Source organism: Melospiza melodia, chromosome 16 (genome assembly GCF_035770615.1).
Source record: "Melospiza melodia melodia isolate bMelMel2 chromosome 16, bMelMel2.pri, whole genome shotgun sequence".
NCBI lineage: Eukaryota > Metazoa > Chordata > Aves > Passeriformes > Passerellidae > Melospiza > Melospiza melodia.
The window spans coordinates 3,069,557-3,097,425 of record NC_086209.1 but is presented as its reverse complement, the minus strand read 5'-3'; the positions used below and the strand labels follow the sequence as shown (position 1 = coordinate 3,097,425).

The following is a 27,869-nucleotide window of genomic DNA, read 5'->3' as shown; positions in this document are numbered from 1 at the left end:
GCAGAGCCACTGCACTGAGGTTTTCTCAGGGCAAAATGATGGTGATGATGTATTTAAGAGCTGTTACCTGCTTGTGTAATTAAAAGTTTTAAAACCAAATGAGCAGAAGTAACCCCAGTTTTGTGCTCTGGAGCTGAAAGCACAGGAGTTCCTTTCCAAGCACAAGGAATATGCAGGAATTGCATGGAGCTGGAAGTTTTAAAAAGGAAATCGTATGGAAGGGCCCATCTGCTATCAGTGCAATCATTTATATGTACATAGAAAGGAAAAATCCTTATGAAGCTTGGGAGTTGTTCAGGAATACTCAAAGGATCTGGCTAGAACTTGGATATAATGTCTAAGGGGATTTTGTCTTCCACATCCCCGTGGAACATGACCCTTTTTGGGGGGATTTCTCACCATTGCATCTTTTCTGGCCATCTTTACTTTCTTGAAGCTGATGGCCTGGGATGTAGCATGTGGCATGGCCCTGCTCATGGGAACAAATGAGCTTTGAAGTCCCTTCCAACCCAAACAATCCTGGGATTCTGGGATTCCATGTCCCACAGTAAGGGAACAGCAGCTCCGTGAACCAGTTCTTTGGGTAAAACATGGGAGGAATGAGCCCTTCCTCCCTTGCTCCATCTGAATTCCTTCCTGTGCCTGAGCCAAGCACTCTGCTGTTGGGTTTCCTATCTGTGCTTTTATGAAAATTATGTGTACTTTAGAAATTAACACTTTTTATCCATAGTCCACGCTGGCTAATTGCTAATAAGAGACAAACGAGATTTGTTAAAATTTCTTTTTCTCCTATAAAATTTCTAATTTGAAGATATTAGAAAAGAGAAATGTTTACCCCACTAGGGTTACTGCAAATATCCTGATGAGCTTTCACATCCTCCTCCGGCACCAGCCTAATTACCCTCCTTAGCCCAAACTTTAATATATTACAAATTCTAGAGAAAAAAAAAATTCCTCTTTTCCTCCTTCTTTTTTTAAACCTGGTGTTCTTTTTTTAACAGGGAAAATAAGAGAATGTTTCTCATAGGGAAAGAGGCAATGGCAAAATTTAGGACTGAGATTTTTCTTCAGCATATCCCTGTGAAATCCAACTCTTTGTGTTGTTTTGTTTCTGCATTAATCCATATCTCTAAACAAAATTTTACACACCCTTCTTCAGCTGAGTTATTTCATAAAACCCAGTGTGTGAGGGACTCTGAAACATCCCCTTTCTTCATCGGCTTCTGTAATCTTAATGCACGTGACCTTGGCCTCTCCTCTTTCCTGATGATGTTCACAGGAAGAGTTTGTTAAGCTGGTTTGTCAATGGATCCATAAATACAGCAGCAGAAAGGGAATCTGGGTAATAAGTTCATTTAAATGAAGCAATTCTGCCCATCAAGAAATCTCCATCCCAAACCATTCTTTATTGGTTTTGTTATTTTAGAGCAGACTGATGTATAATTAGCTTTGGAGAGTCCTCGTGTTTTTGTGAGGTTAATACCCCACCATCCTGCTGAATTTTCAACCTTTGCAGATTTATGAGAGTTGGAGTTTTCAATCATTCCACTCTAATTTTCTCAGAAATCCAGGCCCTTAACATTTCTGATTTTATTTAACTTCATATGCAGAGATGGAGTGAAAACAACATGTTTGGAATACAGTTGCCCTTAAGGAAGAAAGGAAAAAAGCACCATCATGGGCTGTCTGTGGGCATCTCTGCTACTTCAAGGGAGCTCTGAAAAAAGATGGAGAGAGGCTTTCCAGACAGAACAGAGAGATTAAACTGCCAGAGGGGAGATTTAGATTAGGAATGAAGAGAAAATTCCTTACTGTGAGGGGCAGCTGGGGCTGCCCCTGGATCTCTGAAGTGCCCAAGGCCAGGTTGGACACTGGGGCTGGGAGCAGCCTGGGACAGTGGAACATGGTGGAATGAATTTTAAGGTCCTTTGCAGTCCAAACCATTCTGTGAATCTATTAATTAGGAATGTTTTTACTTCTGGCCATCACAGCTAAACCAAAGTTTGTGTTCTTACTCATTTTCAGGAGATGAAAATCTCCCCCTCACTTGCCAGTGCTTTTCAAAACTATGCAGCTGCTGACACTAATTATTGCTTCATTTCCTTCCACTTCTATAAAATATGAGAGGATGACCAAAAAAAACCCCAGCGACTCTTCTTAATCATCCTCCCTTGCTCTGGGTAGGCAGGAATTCTCTTTATGCTTCTTGTCCTCAGAATGGGGTGCACTCATTGAAACCCTCATGAGGTCCTCCTGGGCTCCTGCGTTTCCTCATTATTCCCACAGGAATATTTAACCTGCCCCATGTGCAAATTCATCCCACATTTGGTAAAAAGGGATGTTTAATTCTTCCTGCCTTGAATCATTAAGGTTTCCTCAGGTTCTTGGTCACTGTGGGGATGTGGAGTGGAGCTGTGCTCATCTGAGGCCTTTGTCTGTGGCCTGGGCCATCCTTCTCCCTTCCATCTCCTCATTCTCTCTGTTCTCCATTTCCCCACGAGCTCCCCACTAGTGATTCTCCCCTGACTCTTCCCTTCCTTGCTTTGCATTTTGGAGCTCTCCTCCCTGGGCTTTGGCAGCTCTGCCTTCCCTAACCCAGGACAGTTTTATGCTGAAGCCCTCTCCACATTTCAGACGTTCCCTCATGCGTTTCAGCTCCTCCAGGATTTTAATTGCCACCTTTTTCCCTTTGTGATACACTGCTGCTCTTGATGGCTGGGAATACATTTGCAGAGAGAGCTCCTTTGGTATTTAACGTGTGCTTTGTCAGGAAGGCTGTAATTTTGTTCACTTCCTTCCTTTTGCCTTTAAGTTGTTTGTGACAGGTCTTGAAACACTCACACCTTATGTCCTCCCAGAGTAAGGTCAGAAACTGTCATTTATTTGAGAGCTGGCTTTAAATAGCCTGTTCTTAATATCATATCTGGGGGTCTGCAGGAGTTGGGGCTTGGGCTCTGCAGTAATTGTTGCATCTGCTTTCAGCTGAGGGAAAGTGGAGGCTTGCTATGAATATTAACAACTCATCCATCCTTTGCACCTTCTGGGAACACACCAGTTCTGAAATTGTTTCCTATTTTAATGGTTTTTGTGTTCTCCATTTTCTCTGCAACCTCCTTTTTCTTTAATCAACTTTATCCCCCCACTCCAGATTTATTCCTCGTTGGAGGCTTTTATCAGTATTTATACCTGAACCTATTCTCAGCCAACACTGGCTCTGTCAGGCCTTACCTTCTTGTAGGGTTTTAGATGTCTCACTGCTGGGATTGACCCACAAAACCCTTCTTTGTTTCCTATTTCTCCCTCACTTGGGCTTTTCTCCTGTGTGCTCACCATCATTGATAGGAGAAGCCCAGGGAGCTGCTGGGAGATGCAATTTCCTTGTGAGAATTTTCTGGGAAAAAAGCTTTGAAACCAGAAGTCTCAAGTCCAACATCCCTTTGGTGGACTGGAGCAGCACTTTGTGCTGGTCAGAGACGGAGATGGTTCCACGCTTAGGAACCATTTCCTTAGGAATTCTGACCCTGTCAGATGTGGAAACCTCAGGTATTCTGCATTTTTTCCTTATTTCACCAAAAATCAGAGACCCTTGGCATAGGTAGAAAAGAAAATAATGGAAACAGAGCTTTACTCAGATAGGTGCTATTAGCATTAAAATACTAACATTACTAATAAAATGCTAGTATTAAAATAAAATAAAATGTTAGTATTAAAATTCTAACATTATTAATACCTTCATTTGCTGGCAAGTGAAAATTTTGAGCACTTCATCCCCCAGTTGTGAAATTACAGTGAAAAAACAAGGATCAGATGGCATTCTTGGAATATAAAGGATCAGGGGATTTCAGGATCTGGTGGGAAAGCAGCCTCCTTCAGGGCAGTGAACACCAGCCTGGCATTGCTGTGGCTTCTGGTGCTGCCTCACCACAATTTCTCCATGGGAACTTCTGTCCTGTGTCCTGCTGTGGGACTAAAATAGGGGGAAAAGTGGGGGAAAAGAACCCAAGGAAAAGCCAACCAAGCAGAAAACCACCCGGATTTTGTCCTCTGCAGAGGTGCAGCACAGGAGGAGGGGTGTGTGATGTCCTTGCTGCTGGGAGGAGCTGGTGCTCAGGGATGGAGGGGACAGACAGACAGACAGACAGACAGGTGGCTCAGCATTTTGGGGAGAGCCTGGGTTGTGTTCCCAGGCAATTCCTGGCTCTGCTCTGAGCTCCTGCAGCAGTTGCTGAGGTCCTGCAGGGGCAGGAGACATTGGGAGGAGCAGGGTGTGCTCAGCATCCCCCATGCACAGGGAGAGCTGAATCCTCTCCTACTATTACTCCACTGACTGTAAATATCTCAGAGACATTTACATGGTATTTCTTTTTAAGTATATAATGTTTTCATTCAAAAGTATCACAATTCTTAAAAGACCTGTCAGAGGCTCTGATATGTAATTAATTTCTCTAAAGCTCTTTTTTTGAAAGATACAACTGCATATATAGAACACCTGCACTTATTCACAATTCTGCAGGAAAAAAAGGTACAGCTTCTTCTTCTTCTTCTTTGCTTTCTTCCCCCACTTCTCCATAAAAAGATTCTCCTTCACTTCGGATACTCCCTCTCCATCTCCCCTTATGAGCTGCAACACTCAGGATGTGGAAGCTGTGTGTAAATAGGAGCTGGCACGTTGGGTTTTGTCTGGGTGTGAGTGGCTTTTTGTCTATTCAGCTTGAAGGAGAAACACTCTTGTAACTTCAATTCCAGAGCAGCCACCCCCAGCTCAGAACCTTGTCCACCTCCCAGAATTCCCAGTGTGCAGCTGAGCTTCCAGTCATGGGCTGTTCCTTATTTTTCCTGGTAGATTTATTTTCCTTCCTCTGCCTGGGCAGAGTATTGAGCTCTGTAGTGTAATGGTGACACCCAGGAAATATGAATGAGGTGATGTTCAAGCAGCAGCAGATAAATATTTGTATTTATAGATTATATTGAGATGTAGATACATAGATTTAAGTGGCCAGGCACTGGATTCTGTGGCAATCATGACCAACTCCTTTGTTTGTCCCCTCTTGTCAGGACCCAGAACATCCCTCTGCTGTCCAGGATGGCCAGGACCCTGCCAGGGGGCTCAGAGACCCTGGCACAGAGCCCAAAACACCTGTGGGTTTGATTGTGACCCATGGAGCAAATTAACAACCTTCTATGAAGATCAGCAAGCCACAACAGTTTAGGTAGAATAATAGTGAAGTTATCACAGGGTGGAAAAGTAGATTTTGGGGTTTTTGGTATGGGGGCAAGATGGAGGGAACTGGGTGCATCCAGCCTTTCTCCTTCTTCTTCTTGGCCTCCATCTTCTGCTGTGATGTTGGCACTTTTGGATTGGTTTAGAGTAGAAGCTCACTGTCTAACACAGGTGATGGGTATTGGAAAGTAACTGTAAACATTGTACACGTGGTTTTTAGTATAAAGCCATAACACTGCCCTGGGGCAGGCAGAGTGCCTGGAACTGTCCTGCTGGATGGACCTCAGCAGGGCAGGAGAAGGAATTTTATAGATAAGATAAAATAAACAACCTTGAGACCGAGAAATGAAGAGCCCTGACTCATTCTTCAAGCACCAGGCTGGGAAAAGAGACTTTCTAACACATCTCAGGGTCCCTGTGAGCAGCTAGAGACCCTGACACTCTCTAAGTGCATCCAGGGCATCCCTGTGACCATCCCTGGCTCTGTTGGGAAATGCCATCAGCCAAATCACTGATGCTGCCCAAGGAAGAGTCTGCAGGGGCAGGAAACCTCTCCAGCAGGTCCCTTGGTGCAATTCCTCCTTGGGCTGGCATCTGTGGGGCTCGAGAGGCTGAAGGGGATGTCACCTCCCCATGGCACCTGTGACAGAGTGCAGTGATGGGCCTGTGTGCTTTGTGAAAACCCATTTAGAAAAACAGCAGAAAATGGGCATTTCCTGGCTGACAAAGAAGCAAAGCAACTTGTTGCTCTCTTTGTAGAGGGCAGCCATTGAGCAGATGTTATTTTTTGGTTGTTTAAAAGGATGGCATTTCCCCTTTTGTTTTTGTAAAATCAGTGTTAATAGGAACATGCTTAAATCCTAAAGTTTGGATGGGCTTAAGTGAGCAGCAGCTCCATCATTTGTGTGACTGGAGTTGAGTGAAGGAACATGTCCAGGATTTGTAGCTTTGCAATTTGGGTGTTTCCTTCTCTGTTCAAGGGTTCCGTCCAGCCCTGATCATTCTGGGATTCTGCAGTTCTAGGAATTTCTAGAACAGGAAATAATCTGGTTTTACTCCAAGGATTCCACCAGGACCTTGCTCTGTGCTGGGAGCAGAGGGAGCTGGTGGAGCCTCAGCTGGGTCATCATTTCCCAGCCATGTTTGCCTCCATTCCAGCAGCACCAACACCCTTAACACCTCTTGAGTGTCTCAGGAGGTTTTTTAAACAGAACAAAAGCATCTTTTGGGTTTTTTGGCCCCCTGGATGAAGGACCTGCTGGAAGGCAGCAGGAGGTTTGTGGCAGAGGCTCCATTGTGGGGCTGTTTGTGTGCACGTGGGCTGGTCACTAACAGGCTTTGTATGGTCCTGTTAGCACTAGAAATAGGAAAACTGACAGGAATTGTGAGAAATGGGGAATTTCCTCAGCTGTGATGCTGAGGGTGTTTAGAGGCACTTGCAGACCTTCACCTGACCTGGGCAATAGGGCTGAAAGGGATTTCTCCAGGTCAGTGAGCCCTGGGTGTTGCTGCCACAGCTCTGCATCCTGCCCTTCTGTCCATTAATTTGTCCATCTTGTGCCTAAAATGAGTTGGATTATTGTTCATCTCCACTGCTTGCTTCCTGCTGCTCCTTCCCCTCCACCTCCTTGCTGGCCAGTGACTCTGTGTGCTGCCAGCTGTGATCTTAGCAGCCCAGTGCCCTGAACTCCATGGTGCAATCACCAAAAGTGCTTCTGCATTCTTCCCTGGGCCTGAACGTGCTGTGCCTGTCCTTGAAGCACAGCCAGCCCCTCTGTGCTCCTGCCCTCCTCCTCCAGAGGCTGCAGCTCATCTGACCCCACGTCCCTTCCACCCACCATCCTCTTCCTCCATCCACTCTGGCTCCAGTCAAGTTCACAAACTTGGAGCTGGTGCCTGATTTTCTTCCTGCCAGCTCTCCATAATACCCTGACCCCAGCAGTGCCTCTCTTCAGAGCCTGACTCCATCTGAAATTTATATTCTCTCCCTTTTGTACCTCAGTCTGCAGATGGCTCTTGTGTTCTGTGCTCTCCTGCTGCCCAGAGTATTCTCTGCCCTTATCCCCCAGACCTCTCCTGCTTTCATTTTCCTTGCCTGGGACCAGCTGTTCTTCTCCTCTTCGTTATCCCCAGCCTTCTGTTCCTTCCTGCTCTGCATCACTTTTCTTTCCCAGTTGCTGCTGGTTCTCCCAGTCCCTTTTGGGGTCTCACACTGGTCCCAAAGGTCCCCTTGTGCAGCAGGTCTCAGCAAACTTGGGCTGTCTGTCCCAGTGGGAACATGGCCCACCTGGACCCTGCTCAGTTCTTCCCAGCTGCTTTTGGAGCTCAGCTCTGCTCTCTGGGTCAGGGAAAAGGCTTCTCCTCAAGCACATCCCCTTTGCTGATGCATTTCATTGTCTTCATTGTCTTCTCCAGCCTTTGGATCTCATCCACCAGGAACATCCCTGGTGTGTTCCCTCCCCCTTGTGCATACACATCCCCAAAAATCATAAACCATGAGATTAAGGGTCTGTGAACTCTCCCTTGGTGCCTGGGTGCTCATTGCTCTCCCCCATCTGTTCCTGCTCTCTCCATGAAGGCTGGCCCTTGAGTGTCCATCAGAATCAAGGAAGGATGGACTCCTTCCTCATGGACAGGGCTTGGAGCAGCCTGGGACAGTGGCAGGTGTCCCTGTGTGATGTGTGATGATGTTCACAGGGGTCTGAGGATGAGGGAAGAGATGAGGATCTGACTCCATGTTTCAGAAGGCTGATTTATTATTTTATTATATATATTATATTAAAATTATACTAAAATAATAGAAGGAAGGATTTCATCAGAAGGCTAGCTAAGGATAGAAAAAGAATCATAACAAAGGCTTGTGTCTCAGACAGAGATCTCACTGTGATTGGCCATTAATTACAAACAACAACATGAGACCAATCACAGATGCACCTGTTGCATTCCACAGCAGCAGATAATCATTGTTTACATTTTGTTCCTGAGGCCTCTCAGCTTCTCAGGAGGAAAAATCCTAAGGAAAGGATTTTTCAGAAAAGGTGTCTGTGACATCCCCACCCATGGCAGGGGGTGGCACTGGATGGGCTTTAATGTCCCTTCCCACCCAAACCACTCTGTGACACCTCAGGGCCCTCCCCAGCAGCCCCACTGGCCCATGTGTGCAGCCAGTGGTGCTTCTCTCTGCTCCCCTGAGAATATTTTATTAATATTTTCATTAATAGATATTCTAAAAACCTTAATTTATTAATACTTCTCTTAATTAAGGCGCATTTACCAGGCAGATATTATCGAGGAGACACAAAGCTGCAGCCTGTCAGTGGCGGATGCAGAGCACCTTCCACACTCAGACATTAATCTCCTTCATGGAAAAATAGCTCTGATCTCTGGCCTGGCTTTTGGAGCCCCTCCTGCTGCAGCATGTCAGCAATGAGAGGGCACAGAGGGAGCTCAGGCTGTGGGGAGGGTGCTGGGGTCTCAGCACAGCAAACAGGCTGGCATTGGAGAGCTCTGAGATGGGGATTTGCATCAAAGGAAAACTCTCGGGGTTAGTTAAATATTCCTCTAAATATGCAAAGGAATGGAGTTACTGATGCTTGTTATTCTTATCTTCCTCTTGGTGTCACAACATCTTTAAGTTGGGTGAAGGTTTCACTTACTAAGGCGGTTGTAAAGATTTCACGTTAATTAAGAGGACTCCACTGCAAATCTGAATATGAATGAAGTTTGGCTGCTGAACCCCAGGGCAATGAGTGCTGTGGGAACGGCAGACACTGACAAATGTTGATGTGAAAAGTAAAAAGCCAAAAACAAAAAAAAAAAAAACAACCCAAACCCAGAAAAACACCTAAACCAATGCTGCAATCTAGTACCTGCTCTGTGAGAGAGAAAAAAAATTGAGTTTGAGTTGCCAGAAGAGCATAAAATAGATTTTGACTTGGATTTGCATTTAAAGAGGTGAAATTCTGTCAGTCAGGAGCACTGATGAGGGTTCTCCAGTGCCAGCCATGCCCAGGTTCCAACATCACTCCACGGGCAGGTGGTGGCTTTGAAGGGTGGGGAGCCCTCAGTGCAGGAATGAGAAGATCTGGGCTGGATCCTCACCTCAGGTTCTTTGCTCTGCTGAAGCCCCACCAAGCCTGGACTGCTCAGCCCTCCCTGGAGCTGGAGCTTCACCCACTGGGGACAATGGGGGCAGCCATGGGGTCTGGGGGATGAGGCTTCCAGGGATGGGGCTCCCATGGTGAACAGTGACACTGGAGATTCTTTTCCACAACAAAATTCTTTTTGGGGAAGTTTTTCATGCCTGCCAGTGCTTGGAAGGGCTGACAGTGAGGGTGAGCAGCTGTCACTCCACGCCTGTGGATTTTCCAGCTCCATCGTAGAGTTGCTGTTGATGAACTGGGATGAGTCGTGTCCTTCATCTCTGCACTGATCCATCTGGAGATGGATGCCCTTTCCTGGCTGGACATGACTAATGTGCCTTTGCACAGCAGTTTTGGGTGATGTGAGGGTCCTGCAGAGGTGCTGAGCACCTCCCCACCTCCCAGAGCAGGACCTGGGGGATGGAAATGCTGATCCACAACATTTTCACCTCGCTGAAGATACATGGGACTTGGCTTTTGGAGTGGAAAAGTGACAAGCTGAGAGCCTAAATAAATTGGATTTGTCCTCTTAAGGAGGCTGCAGGCAGCGTGTGAGGCTGTGTGGGGGTGGTTTATTGTTGTTATTTTTTATTCACGGTTCCTTGAGCTGATCCTGGGGATTGCACTGACTGTGGTTGTGTTTCTGGAAATGTGCAGGTTGGCCAGATGCACTGGGGCATGGAGTGAACAGAAAGAGGTTAAATTGATGGATGACCAACAAGAGCAGGATTGTGCCTCAGAAGACCAAGAAACTATCCTGATTAATGGGGTGAAAGAAAATGGTAAGGAATTTAATTATGGTACATGAGGGAGCAGCGACAACTTGGAAGCCAACTTATTTTCCTAATTCCTTTTGTGCATTTAATATTAGCAGTTTGTGGGTATCTCTGCAATGTGGAGCAGGGGAGTAAATGGGTGTTTTCTGCACAGGAATCATTCCAGCCATAAATCTACACCTTTTTAGGCCTTAACAAGAACTGCTCTTACCTGTGCATGGCTGGAAATGTTTATATGCACATGCAGTGTGAATTAGAGATTTTAGTTTGGTTTCTTGGAGGAAAAAGTCATCCAGGATTTGTAGCCCCCTCTATCTGTGGGGAATCTTCCCCTCCCTTGGCATTACATTAGCCAATATTAGCAAGATTTAGCTGAAGGATACTTAGTCCTACAAACTGTGGGAAAATTAGAGATTGGGTGGGAGGAAGGAACCAGGATTCTTGGGAAGGGAAGGTTGGATTTGTGAGCTCATTCTTGCCTGTGTCCCATCACCCAGCACATGGGATTCCCTGTCCTGTAATCCCTTTTCTGCATACACAGGTAGGGTTCCCGGGAGCCAGCAGCCAGGTGGGGAAGGATCAGCCCCTTGCAGCCATCCCAGAATGCCCAACTTTGTCTCTCTTTCATTGATTCTATATTTGCTCTCAGAATAACTAATTAGGAGTAACAGTGCTCAGCTGTCTGAAACCCTGATTGAAATAAATAAGCCTCCAAGCATTTTCTGAGGTCATTTGGACTGTAATCTCCGGCCACAGTGAATGCAGAAGGGAGGCAGAGCCTGATGCTTTCATTCTTCACTGTGTTTTATGTTTAATTTCATGGCTTTTTACATTTTGTATTGGCCCATAAATCTTGAGATAGATAGATATATTTTATTTATATATAAATTTGATCCTGTTAGATGTCAAGGACTTTGTCCTCTGACATATGTTCAGATCTTTCTGTCAGCTCTGTGCAAGGTGGTAGAGACAAATGTTCTTTGCCAAAACCTTGGAGCAGCTCCAGCCACGTGGGTGCCCATGAGGGCCCCACAGCTGGTGCTGGTGGCAGGTGAGGAACATGCTCACCCTTGTTTGTCCCTGGGATGTAATTTGGGAGGCTCTGTCCCTGTCAGCCCATCCCTTTCCTCACTACCCAGGGTGAAGCTGCAGCTGCTGGAGCTGCAGAGGGGTTTTGTAGCCATGGTCCCTTTGTCTGATCCAGGGGACAACAAAGTCAGTGCTGCCCTGGTCAGTAGGGAGGGGGTTTTTAGAGCCTCACACCAATTCCATGGAATTCAATTAAACAGGGCTATAAAAGTGCTTTAATTAGACAGACCACTGCTTTAGGTTAGAAGAGACCTTAAAGCCCATCCAGTGCCACTCCTGCCATGGGCAGGGACACTTTCCACTATTCCAGGTGGCTCCAAGCTCCATCCAACCTTGGACACTTCCAGGGATCTCTGGGCACCTTGTGCCAGGGCCTGCCCACCCTCAGGGCTCAGAATTCCCTCCCCACATCCCATCCCAGCCTCTGCCAGTTTGAGCTTTCAGTTTGAACACTGCTGTGTGGGAGTTGCTGCTGAATCCAAGGCCAGGAGCCAGCACAAAGCTCTGGAGCTGCCACCTCCCCTTGCCCATGTGCTGCTGGGTGGATGCTGAGGGAAACTGGGAAAAGTGGTTTTGCTTCTCCAGCATTTTCTGCCTGAACTGTATTCCCTTGGAGCATCACTTGAACACAGGCCTGATTTTAGGCTGATATGGAGCCCCAGAAAATCAGGTTTTGGCATTTGTATTTCCCAAGAGTTAAGTTCACTCACACAAGTATAAACCTAAAGAAACGCCCAGAGAGGGTTTATTTTATATAATAGCAGCTTTGCCTATTGAATGTGGCTTTTGAGATTGAATTTCAGCTTTCTGCCTCCCCCTTCTTTGAGTCTTACAGCATTCACAGACATTCTTCTTTTATCCTCAAATTCTCCATGCTTCCTGTCAGCTCCAAGCTGATTTTTATTTTATTTTACTTCTGAAGTGGAACTGCACTGGTTAATTTGTTTTGGTGCTTAAGGAAAAAGATACCACCTCTGCATTTCTGATCTGAAGACTGGTGGGAGGGACTCAAAAATCAGCTTTTTTATTTATTTCCTTTTTTTAACCATTTTCAAGCAAGCCAGTCTGGCCTTTCCCAAGTCATACATGTTGAAGATGATGACAGGCATTGCATTGCACTTCTGGAGTTAGGGAGTCTTTGGGAAGAGGTTTAAAGTCCTGGGAGTGCTCTGAGGTTCCAGCTGCAGTTTGTGCTTTGTTCAGGCTTCACTGATGGCTCCATCCCTAAGGCCCCTGTAGCACAAAACTTGTTGGAGTGAAATTAGGGGGGTTTTGACTTCCTGCTTGGCACAGGCAGGCACCCCACTCCTTCCATGGCATCCTGCTCCTTTCCATCCTCCCCACCTGGGGCTTTTCCACTGTGCTGGTGGTACCTGTACCAGCACCAGCCTCCCCTCCCCAGGCTGCCAAGGATGCAGGACACTCACTTTCCTCTCAGTTTGGAATAAGAACACTTGTGGAGGGTCACAGCAGCCAAATAAATCCTTTTGCATGCTCCATTTAATGCCACATCCTGGTGCTCCAGTTGTGTTTTAAAGCACTTGTCCCTCCTTGGAAAGCTTTGGCTCTCACCCCTGTGCCTTCAGCAGAGCCACCAAAAAGGAGAGACCTGAGCCATGACAAAAGCAGCAGGCTCGGAGTCGGCAGAGCTCTCTGGCTGGGATGAATGCACTCATTGGAATATATTTTTTTTTAATACAGAGATATCAGAGCGTGTTCATGGATGAAAAGACATCGTATTTAAATTTCAAGGGTCATACCGTCCGTTGAGCCACGAGTCAGATAAAAGTACATTCATAACTTTATTCTGCCATAAAAGAAGCGCAGCGAGGTAAAACTAAAAAAAAATCCTTAGGTTAAAAAATCCTTACATGACTAAAAAGGCATTTTTAGCAATTAGGGAAGAATGGCAAACCCCACAATAATTCTAACAATAATTGCTTTAAACTCTGTGTTATCTTCTGCCTTCTCTTGGCGTGGACAGTGACAGAAAGACCGCTGGGTTTTTAAAATCAGCCATCACTCCCTGACTCTGGAGCAGTAAAGCAGCTCAGGTGTGTGTGCAAGCTCAGACCCTGCAGGGGGGGTGCTTTGTTTCTTTAAGAATCTCACTTTCCCGTTAATTTTTTCAATGTTAATGAGAACATTTTTATTAGGCTTGTTTTGTTTTTTTAATAACATTGTGAGGTTTGAGAGGCAGTTTCCAGGTAACCGTATGGATATGAGGAGGGAAGAGCGGATGCGTTGCGTGATTTAAACGTACTCTTGTACCTCTTCCAGCTGGCTGCAGGGAGCAGCCTGTTTACCTCTGCCTTCCACACACATCTCCACGTTAACTGGATCCAGGATTGCTGGGAAGGGCTTCCCAAAGGAGCACTTGGGACAAATCACTGGGAGAAGGGGAGCGGGGTGGCGAGCCTGAGGGTGGTAACCTTTGTACCCTCTCTCTTTTTCTACCACCAAGGGCAGTTTGGTTGTTGCTGAATAGGAGATAGGTGGTAACCCCTGTGTGTTTCTCTCCCTCTCCTCCATCCCTGCAGAGTCGCACACCCTGGACTCTGGATTGCTGGGAAGGGCTTCCCAAAGGAGCACTTGGGAAAAGTCACTGGGAGAAGGGGAGCGGGGTGGCGAGCCTGAAACTTTTAAGGGTGGTAACCTTTGTACCCTCTCTGTTTTTCTGCCTGCAAGGGAAGTTTGGTTGTGGCTGAATAGGGGATAGTTGGTAACCTCTGTGTGTTTCTCTCCCTCTGCTCCATCCCGCAGAGTCGCACGCCCTGGACGCCGATGAGAGGCCCTGCAGCGCGGCCGAGGCAGCGGCGCCGTTCCCGGCGCTGAGCGCGGCTCCCAAGGAGGGCCCCGCGTGCCACCGCGTCCCCACGGCCAAGAAGCCGTGCCTGCTGAGCCCCCCGTCCCCGCTGCGCCTCACCGATGTCCCCGAGCACGCCTCGGACGACTCGTCGGCCCACGCCATCTCCCTGACGTCGTGCGTGACCAAGGGCATGAGCTCGTGGTCGCTGCCGGGCGACTGCGAGAAGGCTCCGTTCAGCATGATGGAGCCCGGGGGGATGTCGGCGCTGACGGGAGACTGCCTGATGCAGCCGAGCCGGACCTGCCTGGGCTGCTTCATTGAATCCAAGGACGGCATCGATGCGGAGCCGGGAATAAGCTTGAAAGTGGGGGATATAAATAGGGATTATGACACCTGTTCGGTCTCTGATATAGGGATTCACTGCATGAGCACAGGAGAAACCATGAGATATGGGGATCAACTGCTTTCAGACCAGCTTTTAAGCTTCCCTATGCATAAATCGAGGGCAGCGGACAAAAGAGATGCAGAGAAATCTGACAGTGATTCAGAGGACCCCACTCAGAAAAATTATTACGAGGGATTACTATTAGACAAATGCAATGGTGAGGAACCTTTACTAACAAATCCCAACCAGGAATGGGGCTATTTTGAATCTTTCATTAGTGAAAGTAAAATTGAGCTGCTTGACCTCTGCTCCAAAAATGAGCTTTCTGTAAATCTGTTTTCCGAGGAAGACGTGGACAATTACATGTTCGATGATGACGATTCCACCTTGGGAAGTGATGTCTGCTCCCTAAAGATTAGATACGAATCTTTCCAGGACAATGTGCGGGAGAAGACCACCACGCTACAAGAGGACGCCCAGTTCAACTTCTTCCCCAGCGTGTTCAGCAACTGCACCAAAAGGGACAGCAGGAGCACCCTGAAAAGGGGGCCCAGCGGTGCCACCGACCCTTCTCAATTCAAATCCGAGGAAGGCATCATCTGGGGGGAGGAGGAGGAGGACGGCGAGGAAGAGGACGGTGAGGAGGAGGAGAAAGCTGCCTTAAATAAATCTTGCAACAGCACAGAGATGGTGCAGTACGTGGGCTCCAAGAGGAGCCACTTCTTGGACTCGGTGAATTCCACAGAGGACTCCGGGGAGTTCAGCGACGACAGCACTTGCACGGAGTCCTCCTACGACGTGCTGCGGGACATCAAGGACTGCAGCCGGTACCTGGCCCGGGACCACTCCGGCTCCTTCATCCAGCAGAACTACGGGCTGCGGGCCAAGAGGAAAGTGCGATACAGCGACGACTACCTGTACGATGTGGACTCCATCGAGAACGAGAAGATCCTGGACAAGAAGGAGTGGCTCCCCGACGGGCCCAAGGAGGAGGACGACGACGAGTGGTGCCCCAAGAAACGGCGAAAAGTCTCTCGCAAGGAGCCCCCCGTGATCATCAAGTACATCATCATTAACAGGTTTAAAGGGGAGAAGCATATGCTGGTGAAGCTCAGCAAAGTGGATGCCAACGAGACAACTGTTACTCTGAACGAGGAGCTGCTCAGTAAATACAAGAAGCTGGCCCCACTGAAGGGCTTCTGGCAGGAGAGGCAGCAGAGCCGGCTGGATTTGCTCAGATCGTCTCTCTACCACAAGCAGAATTTCTATCTTAACGGCTCAGATGCTTCGTTCCTCCCTCACCCACGGAAGCGAAAATGCAAGCTAGCAAACAGGCACCGGATTCAAAGAATTAAAGCCATCGAGCAATCAGTGAACAAGCTGGGCTCGTGCTCCTCTGATCACAAGCAGCCTTGCAGCAGTAAGGAGGACGTGGGCCTGAAAGGGCTGCCGGCATTAGCCATTGCCACCCCCAGCTGTGCCAACGGATTGCACGTCCACGACATCGCGGGCATCGCCGTGAAATGCAAACCGCAGGAGCGGGAGCACAAGGGGACGGAGCGGAAAGTGCTCCGCAGAATCAAATTCAAAAGTGAGGCCAGGTTGAAGTGCAAGAAGATTAAAGCTGCCACCAGTACGGCAGAGGACTCTCCAGCCCTGGAAAACCAGGACTCCGCAGCGCGTCTGAAGGACGAAAACAGTCCCTGTGCTTCAGACAGCTCCCATCTCCCAGAGTGCCACGAGGATAAGGTTGCTAAAAATTCTCCTTTCCTACCATCCACCTCCTCTTCAGACAAGCCTCTGCCATCTGCTAATATCACCACCAATGTACCCCTGATCCCCGGAGGGTATCTGCAGACGTTGTTAGATGCTTCAGATCTGTCGAGCAACACGGGTATCCCGTACTTCGCCCAGCACCCCTCCGAGCAGCAGCAGCAGCAGCAGCAGCAGCAGCAGCAGCACCCGCTCCCCAGCATCGTCCCGCCGGAAAAGCCCTTCCCGTCCCTGCAGCCGGCGCAGAGCTGCGTGCTCTCCCCGCCCTCCGAGTCGGAGCTGCAGCAGTCGCCCGGCCACTTGGAGATGGAGCAGGGCGGCTTCGGCAGCATGTGGCCGGCCAGCAAGGGCAGCGAGCGCCAGGACTTCCCCGGGGACGTGCCGGAGGCGGCCGCAATGCCGAGCGAGTTCGCGCCGGGCACGGACGGCCTCCCCGCCTCTGGATACACTCAAGTCAATCTGAATAGCGGCAAATTGCTATACCAAAAAAATTACATGCCGGATAGCCAACAAGTGCAGTCTGATGATTCTTATCAGTCATGTCATTTCAATAATGGAGAGGGGCGCTTTCATTTCCAACGAGGTACACTCAGTACGGATGATGGCAGGCTCATTAGTTTTGATTCAGTGGGTTCATTGTCAGTTAGTTCTAGCAATTACAGTTCTTTAAGTTTAAAGTCTTGTGAAAAGGACGGCGAGGATGATATTAATGATGATTTCTTGGCCCACTGCAGTCCCAAGCTAGTGATCCAGCAGAGCATAGATGAAATCACCCCTTTGAAGGAGTCCACGGACCTTTTAGACATTTCCAACTTCACGCCTGATAGGTTCCGCCAGTCGTCGCTTTCGGAGATGTCCCCTCCAGACACTCCCAACCTGTCCCCACAGATAGCTGGCTCCGATGCCAAGCCTCTGGGCACCCTGAAGGGCTTTCAGGAGAGCCCCCAGGCCTCCCTCAACAGTTCCGAGAAGGTCAAGTGGAACTGTGGGGTCCTGCAGACCGAGGATCAGGCAGATAATGGGTTTGCTTTAAATAATCACCAGTTCCAGTTCCATATGTTCAACGATGAAGATTCTGTCAGCCTTCTCGAAAAGAGTCCATGCTTGTCAACATTTAATGAGCCATCTGGTCAAATTAGCACCAATAGCAAAGTGTCAAAATCGAAGAGGAAAAGTTCATCCAGCAAGAATGTGGGTACAAACCAAAGCTCTTCCCAGAAAGCCACCCGGAAAAAATCACCCAAAACCAACAAAGGAACCGATAAGCCGCAAGGGAAAAACTCCAGGCAGGCACCCAAATCCACCAGGAAAGGGAAAAATGCAGCAGGAGTCAACGGCGAGAAGGCTCCAGCTGTTGGTGGCAGGGTGGTCACTCAGCTGGGCACCGTGGCCACGGCCACCAAGGGCGTGGCCGAGGGCACTCAGCACTGCGGCCCGGCGGGGGTGAAGCTGGGCAAGCACAACGGGCTCTCTGGAGAGTGGGCACTGGGAAAAGAGGGGGGCACGGGCTGGTCAGAAGCCAGCCTGGGCAATGCCACCAGCCTCCTGGACGATGACCAGAGGGAGTTTGAGGAACCCTCCAACATCCTGTCCAACATCGCGTCGGGAATGGCCGATGTGCAGAGGTTTATGATGGCCTCCATTGAGCCCTTGTGGGGGCCCGTCGGCCACAACAGCGTTCCAGACATATTCCGGTCACCGGAGTCCAACAGCCTGAAACTGAAAACTCTTAAAATTTTGGCAGGGACGTCCCAAGAGTCGAAGAAGAAGGCGAACGGTGGCTCGCCGGGGGCGGCGAAGAACCACAAGTCGAACAACAAGGGCTCAAGCAAAAACAGCAAAGCTGTGACCTGCGACCCCGGGCGCCCCAACTGCTCCACCGGGTTCACCACGGACATTCACGCTCCCTTTTTTGATAAAAACTATAGTAACCTGAGCACTTTAGGCAATAATGGACCTACCCATAAAAAACTCTACCGTCATAAATCCAGTTCGAAATCACTGAGGGATGAGAACTGTAAAATCAAGCGGACGGACCGCGAACAGCCCCACAAGGACCCACCCGTGACAGCTGCTTTTGAGAAACTGAGGTAATGCTGCACCAAACTGGCTGGAATGCCCCTAACCTCCCTCCCACCTGCTAGGCCCGCTGTTCCTCAGTTTTTCCTTCCTGAAAGCAAAAGTTTGCATGAGAAAAAAAACAAAAAAAAAAGACATTCCCCTTTTACAGTTTTGGTTGGTTTTGGTTTTGGGGTTGGTTTCTTTTTTTTGTTTGTTTGGTTTTTTTTAATTATTATTTTTAAATGCATGAAAATACTTATGACTTGCAAGCTACCTAAAAGAATGACCAATTTTCTGGCTTGGCTGGGGTTAAAAAAACTAACAAGGCTACTCTTTTCTGCTGTTTGGCTTCTTCAGTTTTTAATTACTTATTTATTGGGGGAAAAACAAAAAAACTAAAAAAGAAAAAAAAATTACATGCTCTTTTTAATGATTTTGACAAGGAAAGACTTTTTTTTTTTTTTGGAACATTTTGTAAAAAATAAACCACAAAAAAAAAAAAAAGAGGTTCTGCATCCAAAAGCCAAGATCTCAAAACTTAAAGGCTCTTTACTTTGCAAATGAGAACTCGTTCCTAATTGAGCTTCACGTGGCAATTTTTGAGTGCTTTCTGGCCCCCTCTGCTGTTGTGTCTCCTAACCTGCATCATCTAAAGCTGCATCTTCTCTACCCGCCCGCCTTTAGCGCGTTCGCTCCGTCGTGGTGACTCCGGACGAGCTAACTAAGATGGCATCAAATGTTTGATTTTTTCCCGCAGGGAATCAGACTCCATTCTTCTTAAAGCAGAAACAGCATTTTTGGGTTTTCCTGTATTTGAAGAAGAGACTCCCTTTTCTAGAAAGACGGTTGATGTTTGGTTTTTTTCTTACCGATTTTTTTTCCCCGGTTGTTTTTTCTTTTTTTCCCCCCATCGGTTCATTTTTGAAATCTGCCTTGTGGTCTGTTGAAATGTAAGTGCTGAAATGAAGAGTTTGAAATTGTGGGAATTTTATTATCTGGAAGCAAACCTAATCTGGTATTCTCTGTGAAAGACTGTTTTAAAAGTCATACTGTTGTACAGTAGTTTATGCACTATTACCCACAACAACAAAAAATTGTGCCAAACTATGAACAAGTGACTGTATTGTAGATATTTTTACTTCTCTATCAACATTGGGTTGTGAGTGTTTTCTGCAGCTATGCCTTTTGGTTTTACTAGAAACATTCCAGTTGTTAAGTACTAACCATCCCCCTTTGAAAGCACCTGTAACTCACGATGAAAAATGATATTGTTCACTGATACAACTTACCAAAAGTTTTATGGACATGACTAGAAGTGTGCCAAATTTACTTACCTCATTTCATGGATTCACCCTGTGGTTTAAAGCTCATAAAGGGAAGAAAAAAAAAAAAAAGAAACAAAAAGGGGGGAAAAAAAAAGAAAAAAAGGAACTTTGAAACCGATGCTGGGAAATGGTAACGTCCTCTCTTTGAAACCACGAGCAGAAAAACTTAATGGTGAAATGTTGAGTTTCATTATAGGAGAGAGTTGCAATGGTGGAGGAGTTCAGAAAACCACTGACGGTAAGTTTGCCAGGAACTCAAGTGTCTGCATCTAGAGACTACAGAACAGCTGCTTTTCAAGTGTCTGTTTTCTTAAAGCAAAACCTGTAGCTGAAGATCATTTGAAATGCAAAGTTACATTGCTAATTCTTTGTATCTCAGTTTTATATATTTTATAAGAACCTGGGATAAATTCTGAAATAGGTATAAAAACAGAACTAATACATTTCATACATTGAGTGCTATTCACTTTTCCTTTGGATAGTTTCTTAAACATTTTCGATGCAGAGCCTGTCAGAAGCGCTCTCCCATCATGGCTTTGGTGTTTCCTCCATGTCTAACCTTGCGATGCCAATATAGTTTGAGCTTTCAAAAGCAGAGTCATTCATTTAAAACACAACTCTGAACCTTTTCTTTGATTCAGTTCATGAAACAAATACAACCAATGGAGCTATTTGTGATCTCACCAATCAGGGCCGGATCATGACTGGACTTTATTAAGACAGCGTTAAGTACTGAATGCTAAATGTATTCTCAAAAGGCCTTATTTGTAACCCTCCTCACCACACCCTCGCCCTCCACGAGAATAAGGAACTCAACAAAGATCTATCTTCCTTGTGCAACTGAGAGCCTGTGCGTTTTGCTGCTGATTTCTCATGAAAACCCTTGATATGCAAGAGCCCTGGGAGCGATTGGGAGCAGAGGGAAGTGAGGCTTGGACACCTTATGCAGTAGCAGGCGGTGAGGAAGAGGAGCCTTTCTAGCAGTGGACAGATCTCGTTGCTGATACGGCCACAGGCGTAGATGTGGTGTCACACAGAGGGCAGGACTGGGCTCAGGTTTCCTCCCAAGTCAGTTTTTTTCCACCCACACACCAGGCGAAGCAGCAGAATTGGTTTAAGTTAATTTAGCAGAAAAAGCAGAGTAATCACTTAAAATCAGAGTGGAGATGCAGAGTGTTAGGTTAGAATCACGTTTTCAGCACTTGCAGATCTTGGGTGCAGCTCAGCTCAGCTCTGCGATCCCAGAGAGAACAGCTCGGTAGTTGCATTGTGTTTTATTTAACAGATGAGAGGACAAACTCTGAAAAAAAAAAAATTAGTAATTAAAAAAACACCCTGCAAGTTCATTTTTTCATGGAATAAATGCTGGCATTGCCTGGAGTGGGATGAGAGTGGTCCCTGGTGCCCCATGGCATGCAGCGTCCCACCCCAGCTCTGGCTCCAGGAGGGAGGTCCAGAAGATGCTCAGGATTTCCTCTGGAGACAAGAGCTGTGGTAGGCCTCCATCCCTGGCCTCTGGGCTGGCCTGCAGCCACCACACTCTCCCTGCTTCCCCAGCAGCTCTCTTTTCTGTTCACAGGCTCATCACATACCACAAGCTCCAACCACTGCTGTGGTGGTGGCATATCCCAGTTTTTGATCATTCCCTCCATGTGCTGCAGGAATGGTCTGGCAGCTCCCTTCCTTTGGATGTTCTGGCTGCTGCTCTTACAGAGACAGGTCAGGCCCAGGGCTGGGATGTGGCACAGACCTTCTTTCTGACCCAGAACCATCAGCTGAAAGCACATTTCACCTGGCCTGCACTGTGCTCCTTATGGTTAATGCTATGAATATGGGACTCAGAATAAAACCCCTTGACTGGATGGGATAGCAATACTTACTGCATCTGAGAAATGTGCAATAGGGCATGAAGATCAGGCATGAAACATATCAACTGTTTTATCCATGGATACCCAGCTGGGTGTTCCAGAACGGTGTTAATCACAATTCCAGCTGCCTTGTTGCTCTCCTTCAGTCCTTCTACCATTCCAGTTGCTGACAGCTTTGGTGGTCATCCCATGTCCTCCAAAAATCTCTGCTGGGGAGCTGTTAAAGAGCCTGGGTCCCTCATGGTGTGGCACTGGCCCTTCCCTGTGGCTGAAAAGGTCATCACTCTGCTGCTTGACCCCAACATTTAGAAATTGCCTTGAGCTGACCATTTGCCCTCCTCCCTTTTCATCCTTATGGAGTATTTGGGTGGGAAGGGATCTTTGAAGGCCATCTAGTCCAACTCCCCTGCAAAAAGCAGGGACATCTACTATACCAGGTTGGTCAGAGCCGTGTCTGACCTGACCTTGAATGTTTCCAGGGAGGGGACAGCCACCACCTCTCTGGGCAACCTGAGCCAGCGTTTCACCACCCTCATAAAACATTTCTTACTCAAGTCCTTGTCGGCAGGGCTGCTCTAAACCCCTTCATTTCCAGCCTGTGGATCCCAGGGACTGCCCCATCCCAGGTGCAGCACATCACATTTGGCCTTGTTGAGCCTTCTGAGGTTCCCCTGGGCCCACTTCTCGAGCATGTCCCTGTCCCTGTGGATGTCACTCTGTCCCTCAGGTGTGTTAACCTTACCACTCTGTTTGGTGTCATCTGCAAACCTGCTGAGGGGGCTCAATCCCAATGTCAGCATCATTGGTGAAGCTACTCCACGTTGCTGGTCCCAGGACAGACCCTTGAGGCTCAGCACTCAGCTCTGGTGTCCTCCTGGACAGTGAGCTGTTGACCACTGCCCTCAGGATGTGGCTGTCCAACCACTTCATCTGCTGAACACTCAATCCTTCAAATCCATCTCTCTTCAGTTTAGAAAGGTGTTGTGGGGACTGTGTGAAAGGCTTTACAGAAGTCCAGACAAATGACACCTGGAGCCCTTCTCTTGTCCGTGGATGCAGTCACTCCATCCTAGAAGGCCACTGGGCTGGCCAGGCAGGATTGCCCTTGGTGAAGCTGTGCTGGCTGTCCTGAGTCACCTCCCTGTCCCCCATGAGCCCCAGCAGAGTTTCCAGGAGGGTCTGGTCCTGGTCTTCCCAGGCACAGAGGGGAGGCTGGCAGGGCAGTGGTTCAATGGTTTCATTTTCCCAGTCATCCAAGGCATCACCTGACTGCCAGGACTTTTCAGATACTGTGGAGAGTGACTTGGCAACTCCATCAGCCAATTCCCCCTGGGCTCTGGGATGCATCTCATCAGGTTCCATAGCCTTAGGTATATTCAGGTTCCTCAGATGGTCACAAACTTGATTTTTTCTTATAGTGGGAGGGTCTTTGCTCCTCCAATCCCTGTCCTGTGATTCCACCACTCATGGGAGATGGAAAGAGAGGTTTCCTCAACCTTGTCATCCATTGTTGCCAGTCTGCCAGTTGTGTCACACCTGCTTTGACCCTTCCTTTTCATGCTGACACACCTGTAGAGGCCCTTGTTATTCTCTATGTCTCTTGCCACATGCAGCTCCATCTGCACCTTGCCTTCCTCACCCTGTCCCTGAACAGCCTGACAGTATCCCAGTTCTCTTCCCAGGATATCTGTCCCTGCTCCTGCTGCCTGTGCATCTCCTCCTGCCCTTCAGCCTGACCAGCAGGTCTCAACCCAGCCAGGCCAGTCTCTTGCCTTCCTTGCCTGATTTCTCACACCTGGGGATTGAGAGCTCTTGCTTTCTGTGAAGAGCATCCTGAAAGATCTGCCAGCTCTTTTGTGCTCCCTCTCCCCAAGGGCACTTTCCCAGGGGATCCTCCTGATCCACTCCTTGAGGAGCCAGCACTTTACTTTCCTAGGATTCATCTCCACCTGCCTATCACTACCTCAAGGGTTTCACTTCCCACCTTTGCCTCATCCCTCACTGTACAAGCTCTTGTTCTCCAATAGCATTTTTGTTTTTCATGGCACTGCTCACAGCTGCCACCCCACACCCCAGGGCTCCCTGCCCTGCTTGTGCTGGCTCCCACCTTGGCCCATCCTCTTGCCCAGTCCCACTGCAGCTTCCATCCTCCTCTTGCATCTCCTCATTGGGCTCCAGGACCTTGTTGGCTCTTGGGAGTGATGAAGCCAAGCCACACAAAAGATATTTATTCTGCAGCATCCCTTAAAATGTCTTTTCTGCTTCATCTCTTTTCACTCCAACTCCAGTGCAGGATGGGAGGGTGGTGCCAGCAGTGCTGCTGAGCCGTGGTGTCACCGTGATCTGGGTGACTTAGAATTGGCACTGGTGTTACAAAGCAGGGACTGGGCACTTCCAAAGGTTGTAAAATCCATCTGATAGGAGAATTCCACAGGGCAAAGGTGGTATTTACCACTCTGCCATAGGAGCATGGGTCTCCCATGGCACAGGAATAGGAGAGATGTCCTGCAGAAAGGAATCCTGCAGCAGGAGCCAACCCAGCCCATGGCCATCAATTGCATTTAGAGGTTTTGTAAATAGAAAAATATCAGTGATGGGGATCCAATAAAAACCTTTTGGGTTTTTATTACAAAATACATTTACCAGGTTTACATCTTGCTTTTTTTTTTTTTTTTTTTTTTTTTTTGAGCATAGGAGGATGGATGTTTTTAAAGAACATCTTGAGAATAATGACTTGTGAACCAGAGGTAGCCAGGCATTTTGGGAGGAGGAGGAAGAGGAGGGCAGGGGCAGCCACAGGACTGTCCTTGCCATGCTGTGCTGTCCTGCTGAGGCTGGGTTGGCTTGGAGAGGAGAAGCCAAGGCTGGCTGGTGATTGCTTGGAGAAACCATTGCTGCACCGTTTGCTCTTTTAAAAAATCAGGATCGCTGTTAATTTTTTCAGCATTATGGGCCAAACAAGCCAGGAACCAAAATAAAGATGTTTTAAGCATTGTCATCCTTGAGCTGCTGGACCATGTTCTTTCTCTAAGCTCCCAATCTAGCAGAGCACTTAGGTGAGAGCTCACTCCCAAGTGCTTTCCCAGCCAGTGATGTCAAGTCCCAAGAGAAACTCCCCTGAAGTCAGTGTAAGTGGGAAGAGGATCAGGAGTGTGGGCTTGGGTTGGTGCAGGATCAGGCCTTTACTTTCTCAGCTCAGTGTGTTGGACTTTGCCTGTGCAGCTCCCAGGGTGGCCAGAGGAGGTTGCATGGTTCAGACCACTGACATCTATTGGAGAATGTGCCTCTTTATCTCTTCAGCATGTGAAATAATGCAAAAAAAAAAGAAGAAAAAAAAAAGAAAAAAAAAAGAAAAATATATAAACTAAACCAAGTACAATGTCTGTGGTAGAAGCAAGGCTTTTCAAATCTGTTTCTCAGGTAAACAAGTGACACTAATGACAGTGGAGTAACAGCCATCTAAGGGAATTGGGATCTGAAGCAGGAGGATTCCCTCCATCTCGCAGGACGCTTGGGTTGCCAGACACGTTTACTGAGCCTTTAATCACTTGGTGCAAAAGGAAACGAGAAATAAAATTGGTCTCTTCACTACCCTTCGCTAGCTAGACAGACAGACAGACAGACAGACGTCCATTTCTAAAGCACAAAGGGAAGACTTAAACCTAGACTAAACCACACACAAACACACAAAAGCAAGGTACCAGTGAAACTCCTTTTGTCTCTTACCCCCGGTGGGAAGCAGGGTAGAAATCCAAGGAGCTGCTCTGTTCCGCTGCCCCGGCGCCGCCGGGCGCCTCGACTGCTGCCTCCAGAGATGTGAATGTACTGCTCCTTGAGTTCCCTTCCATAGAACTAGAGGCACCTCGTTAGGAAGTTGCTCCTGTTTTATGGTGCTAAAGAAAACTTTTATTCCCCCCCTCGAGCATTTAAGAACTATTAAATGGCCCTTTTTATGAATGTAACATATCCATTTCTGTTCCACATTTTACACTGCAATTTTAACATGTTTGGAAATTATTTGCCTTTTTTCTTTTAGAATAAGCTTTATAAATATTCTGTAGAGTCAATTGAAGTATAATTCTTAAGGATCACTCTAAGACGCCTACAAAATCTTGTATATTTTTAAGTGTGCCAATTTGTAAAATATTTTGTAAGTGTATATTTTTCTTAGAAAAGTGCTGTGAAGTGTTTGTATGTGTGAGGTTTCCCTTTTTTTGCACCTTCGGGTGTTAATAAAAGGATGTATACTTAAGAGTTTCTGGTTTTAAAAACCAAAATACAAAGAAAAAAATTAAACTTTTGTTGGGAATTTTGTAATAAAAAGAAATGTTGTGAAAGAGTGTAGTGATATTGTGTAAAGGAAACTGGAAAATTTGTGAGCGCTTTGCTGTTTTATAGATCCTCTTGTAAATTATTCTTGTAATATTTTGGGTTTTGTTGTTCTTGTTGCAAAGGTTTTAAATATTTGTGACTGACTCTGTATGGTGAAAACGTCATATTGTTAACTTGCTGAGTTTTGTTATATTGTTTATGGAATAAATAAAAAAATTTAAAATCTCATTTTAAGATCATGTATGAAGAAGAAATTAAAACTGCCATTTATTGAATATTAGGAATCGTTTCTTTAACCAAATCTGTCTGGCTGCCCCCTCCCAGGGCACTCCAGGCCTCACCTAATTGGGCTGATGCTCGTTAGTGGGAAGCACATCAGGGAGGGAGGTGGGGAAAAGGCTTGGGTCACTTCTGCTGTGAAGTGGGGCTGCTTTAACTGAGAAATGGAAACTCAGGCTTTGCCTTCCGTGGGTGCAGAGGTGGGGCTGGAAGGGAGCAGAGCCTTTTCCCAGCCCACTGTCCCTGCGTGGGTCCCTGTCCTGGGACTGGCCCAGCACACTCCAGACTGGCCTTTTCCTGGGAAGGAGCATGTGTGCCTTCAGTTTCTTGTGGAAAAGGAATAAAACTTGTCTTAAAAGCCACAATTGCATTTGTTAGTATTGATAGGAGTAATGAATTCATTCAGGCTGGGTCATTCCCAGCCCTGCCAGCACAAAGCAGGACATGAACACTGTGTTCTGCAAGTGGATCCCTTGGCAAAGGGCTGGGAAATAATCCCCAAAAGCAGAGCTGCTAGCTCTACAAGCTGCCTGTGTTCACAGAGGGGTTTCAGATGAGTGAAATGGGGCCAGGAGAGATTTCAGTGCCCCAGTGCTCGTGTGACAGGGCTGGAGTGGGGCCATGGTCCAGGGAAGCCCATGAGAACCTTTGGGAAGGGCTGAGCTTCATCTGGCACTAGAAGCTCTCCAATAAATAAAACACACAGAGGGATGGGCCAGGCCCATGGCCACCAAAACCATCAGGAGTGTCCCATGTGGGATCAATCCTGTGTCCCATGTGGGATCAATCCTGTGTCCAATGTGGGATCAATCCTGTGTCCCATGTGGGATCAATCCTGTGACCCATGTGGGATCAATCCTGTGACCCATGGGGGATCAATCCTGTGTCCCATGGGGGATCAATCCTGTGTCCCATGTGGGATCAAGCTGTGTCCCATGGGGGATCAATCCTGTGTCCAATGTGGGATCAATCCTGTGTCCCATGTGGGATCAAGCTGTGTCCCATGTGGGATCAATCCTGTGTCCAATGTGGGATCAAGCCTGTGTCCCATGTGGGATCAAGCCTGTGTCCCATGTGGGATCAATCCTGTGACCCATGGGGGATCAATCCTGTGTCCCACGGGCTGGAAATGTTCCAGCTCCTCAGGGCAAGTCTGGGGGAGAGACTTTTCAGCAGGGGATTGGGACATGGTTTTAACTGAAAAAAGGTAAACTCAGACTCAATGTAGGGAAGAAATTTTTTACACTGAGGGTGGCAAGACCCTGGCACACATTTGCCCAGAGAAGCTGTGGACGCCCCATGCCTGGAAGTGTTCAAGGCCAGGTTGGATAGGGCTTGGAACAAACTGGAAGGCTGCTGTTTCTCTGAGCTATTATTGCATATTTTCTCCATAATCAGGGTTGTGTTGCTCAAAAACTCATTCTGGGGACCCTGTTCAATCTTGTGCTTTCTCAAGTGCTGACACAACCCCACGCTGGCCGGTCCATGTTTGGTGTGAGTGGTACCAAAACAATTTAACGAAACAAGCAGAGCCTCCATCCACCAGAGCCATGCTACAGAACGGACCTGGTAAATGGGGTTGTGTTTATCCACTGCATTTATATTATATAATAGCACATATAATTAAAACACTTGTAACTTCTGGATGAACCGTCATCCATGTCTGTGCATGGCCCCGTGGCTTCTCCTTGTGAGTGAAGGCAGAGTCAGATTTTAATTTTGATGTAATTTAATATCACCAGTTCTCTGTACTGCCAGTGGGAGCTGCTGCCTCTGGGGAGAGTTTGGATGGGGATAAACCTGCCCTGG

General features: G+C 47.4%; 1 protein-coding gene across 1 annotated transcript in view; it reads left to right on the top strand.

The window, feature by feature from the left end:
* NEXMIF (neurite extension and migration factor) overlaps nt 1-26,056 on the top strand; it is a 178,504-nt gene extending 152,448 nt beyond the window's left edge. The window contains exons 3-5 of the mRNA XM_063170323.1: nt 10,021-10,145; nt 13,992-18,285; nt 19,014-26,056. Coding sequence (XP_063026393.1) covers nt 10,070-10,145; nt 13,992-18,285; nt 19,014-19,203 — 4,560 coding nt within the window. The 5' untranslated portion in view covers nt 10,021-10,069 and the 3' untranslated portion in view covers nt 19,204-26,056. The remainder of the gene's footprint in view (nt 1-10,020; nt 10,146-13,991; nt 18,286-19,013) is intronic.
* Nucleotides 26,057-27,869: the final 1,813 nt, after the last annotated feature.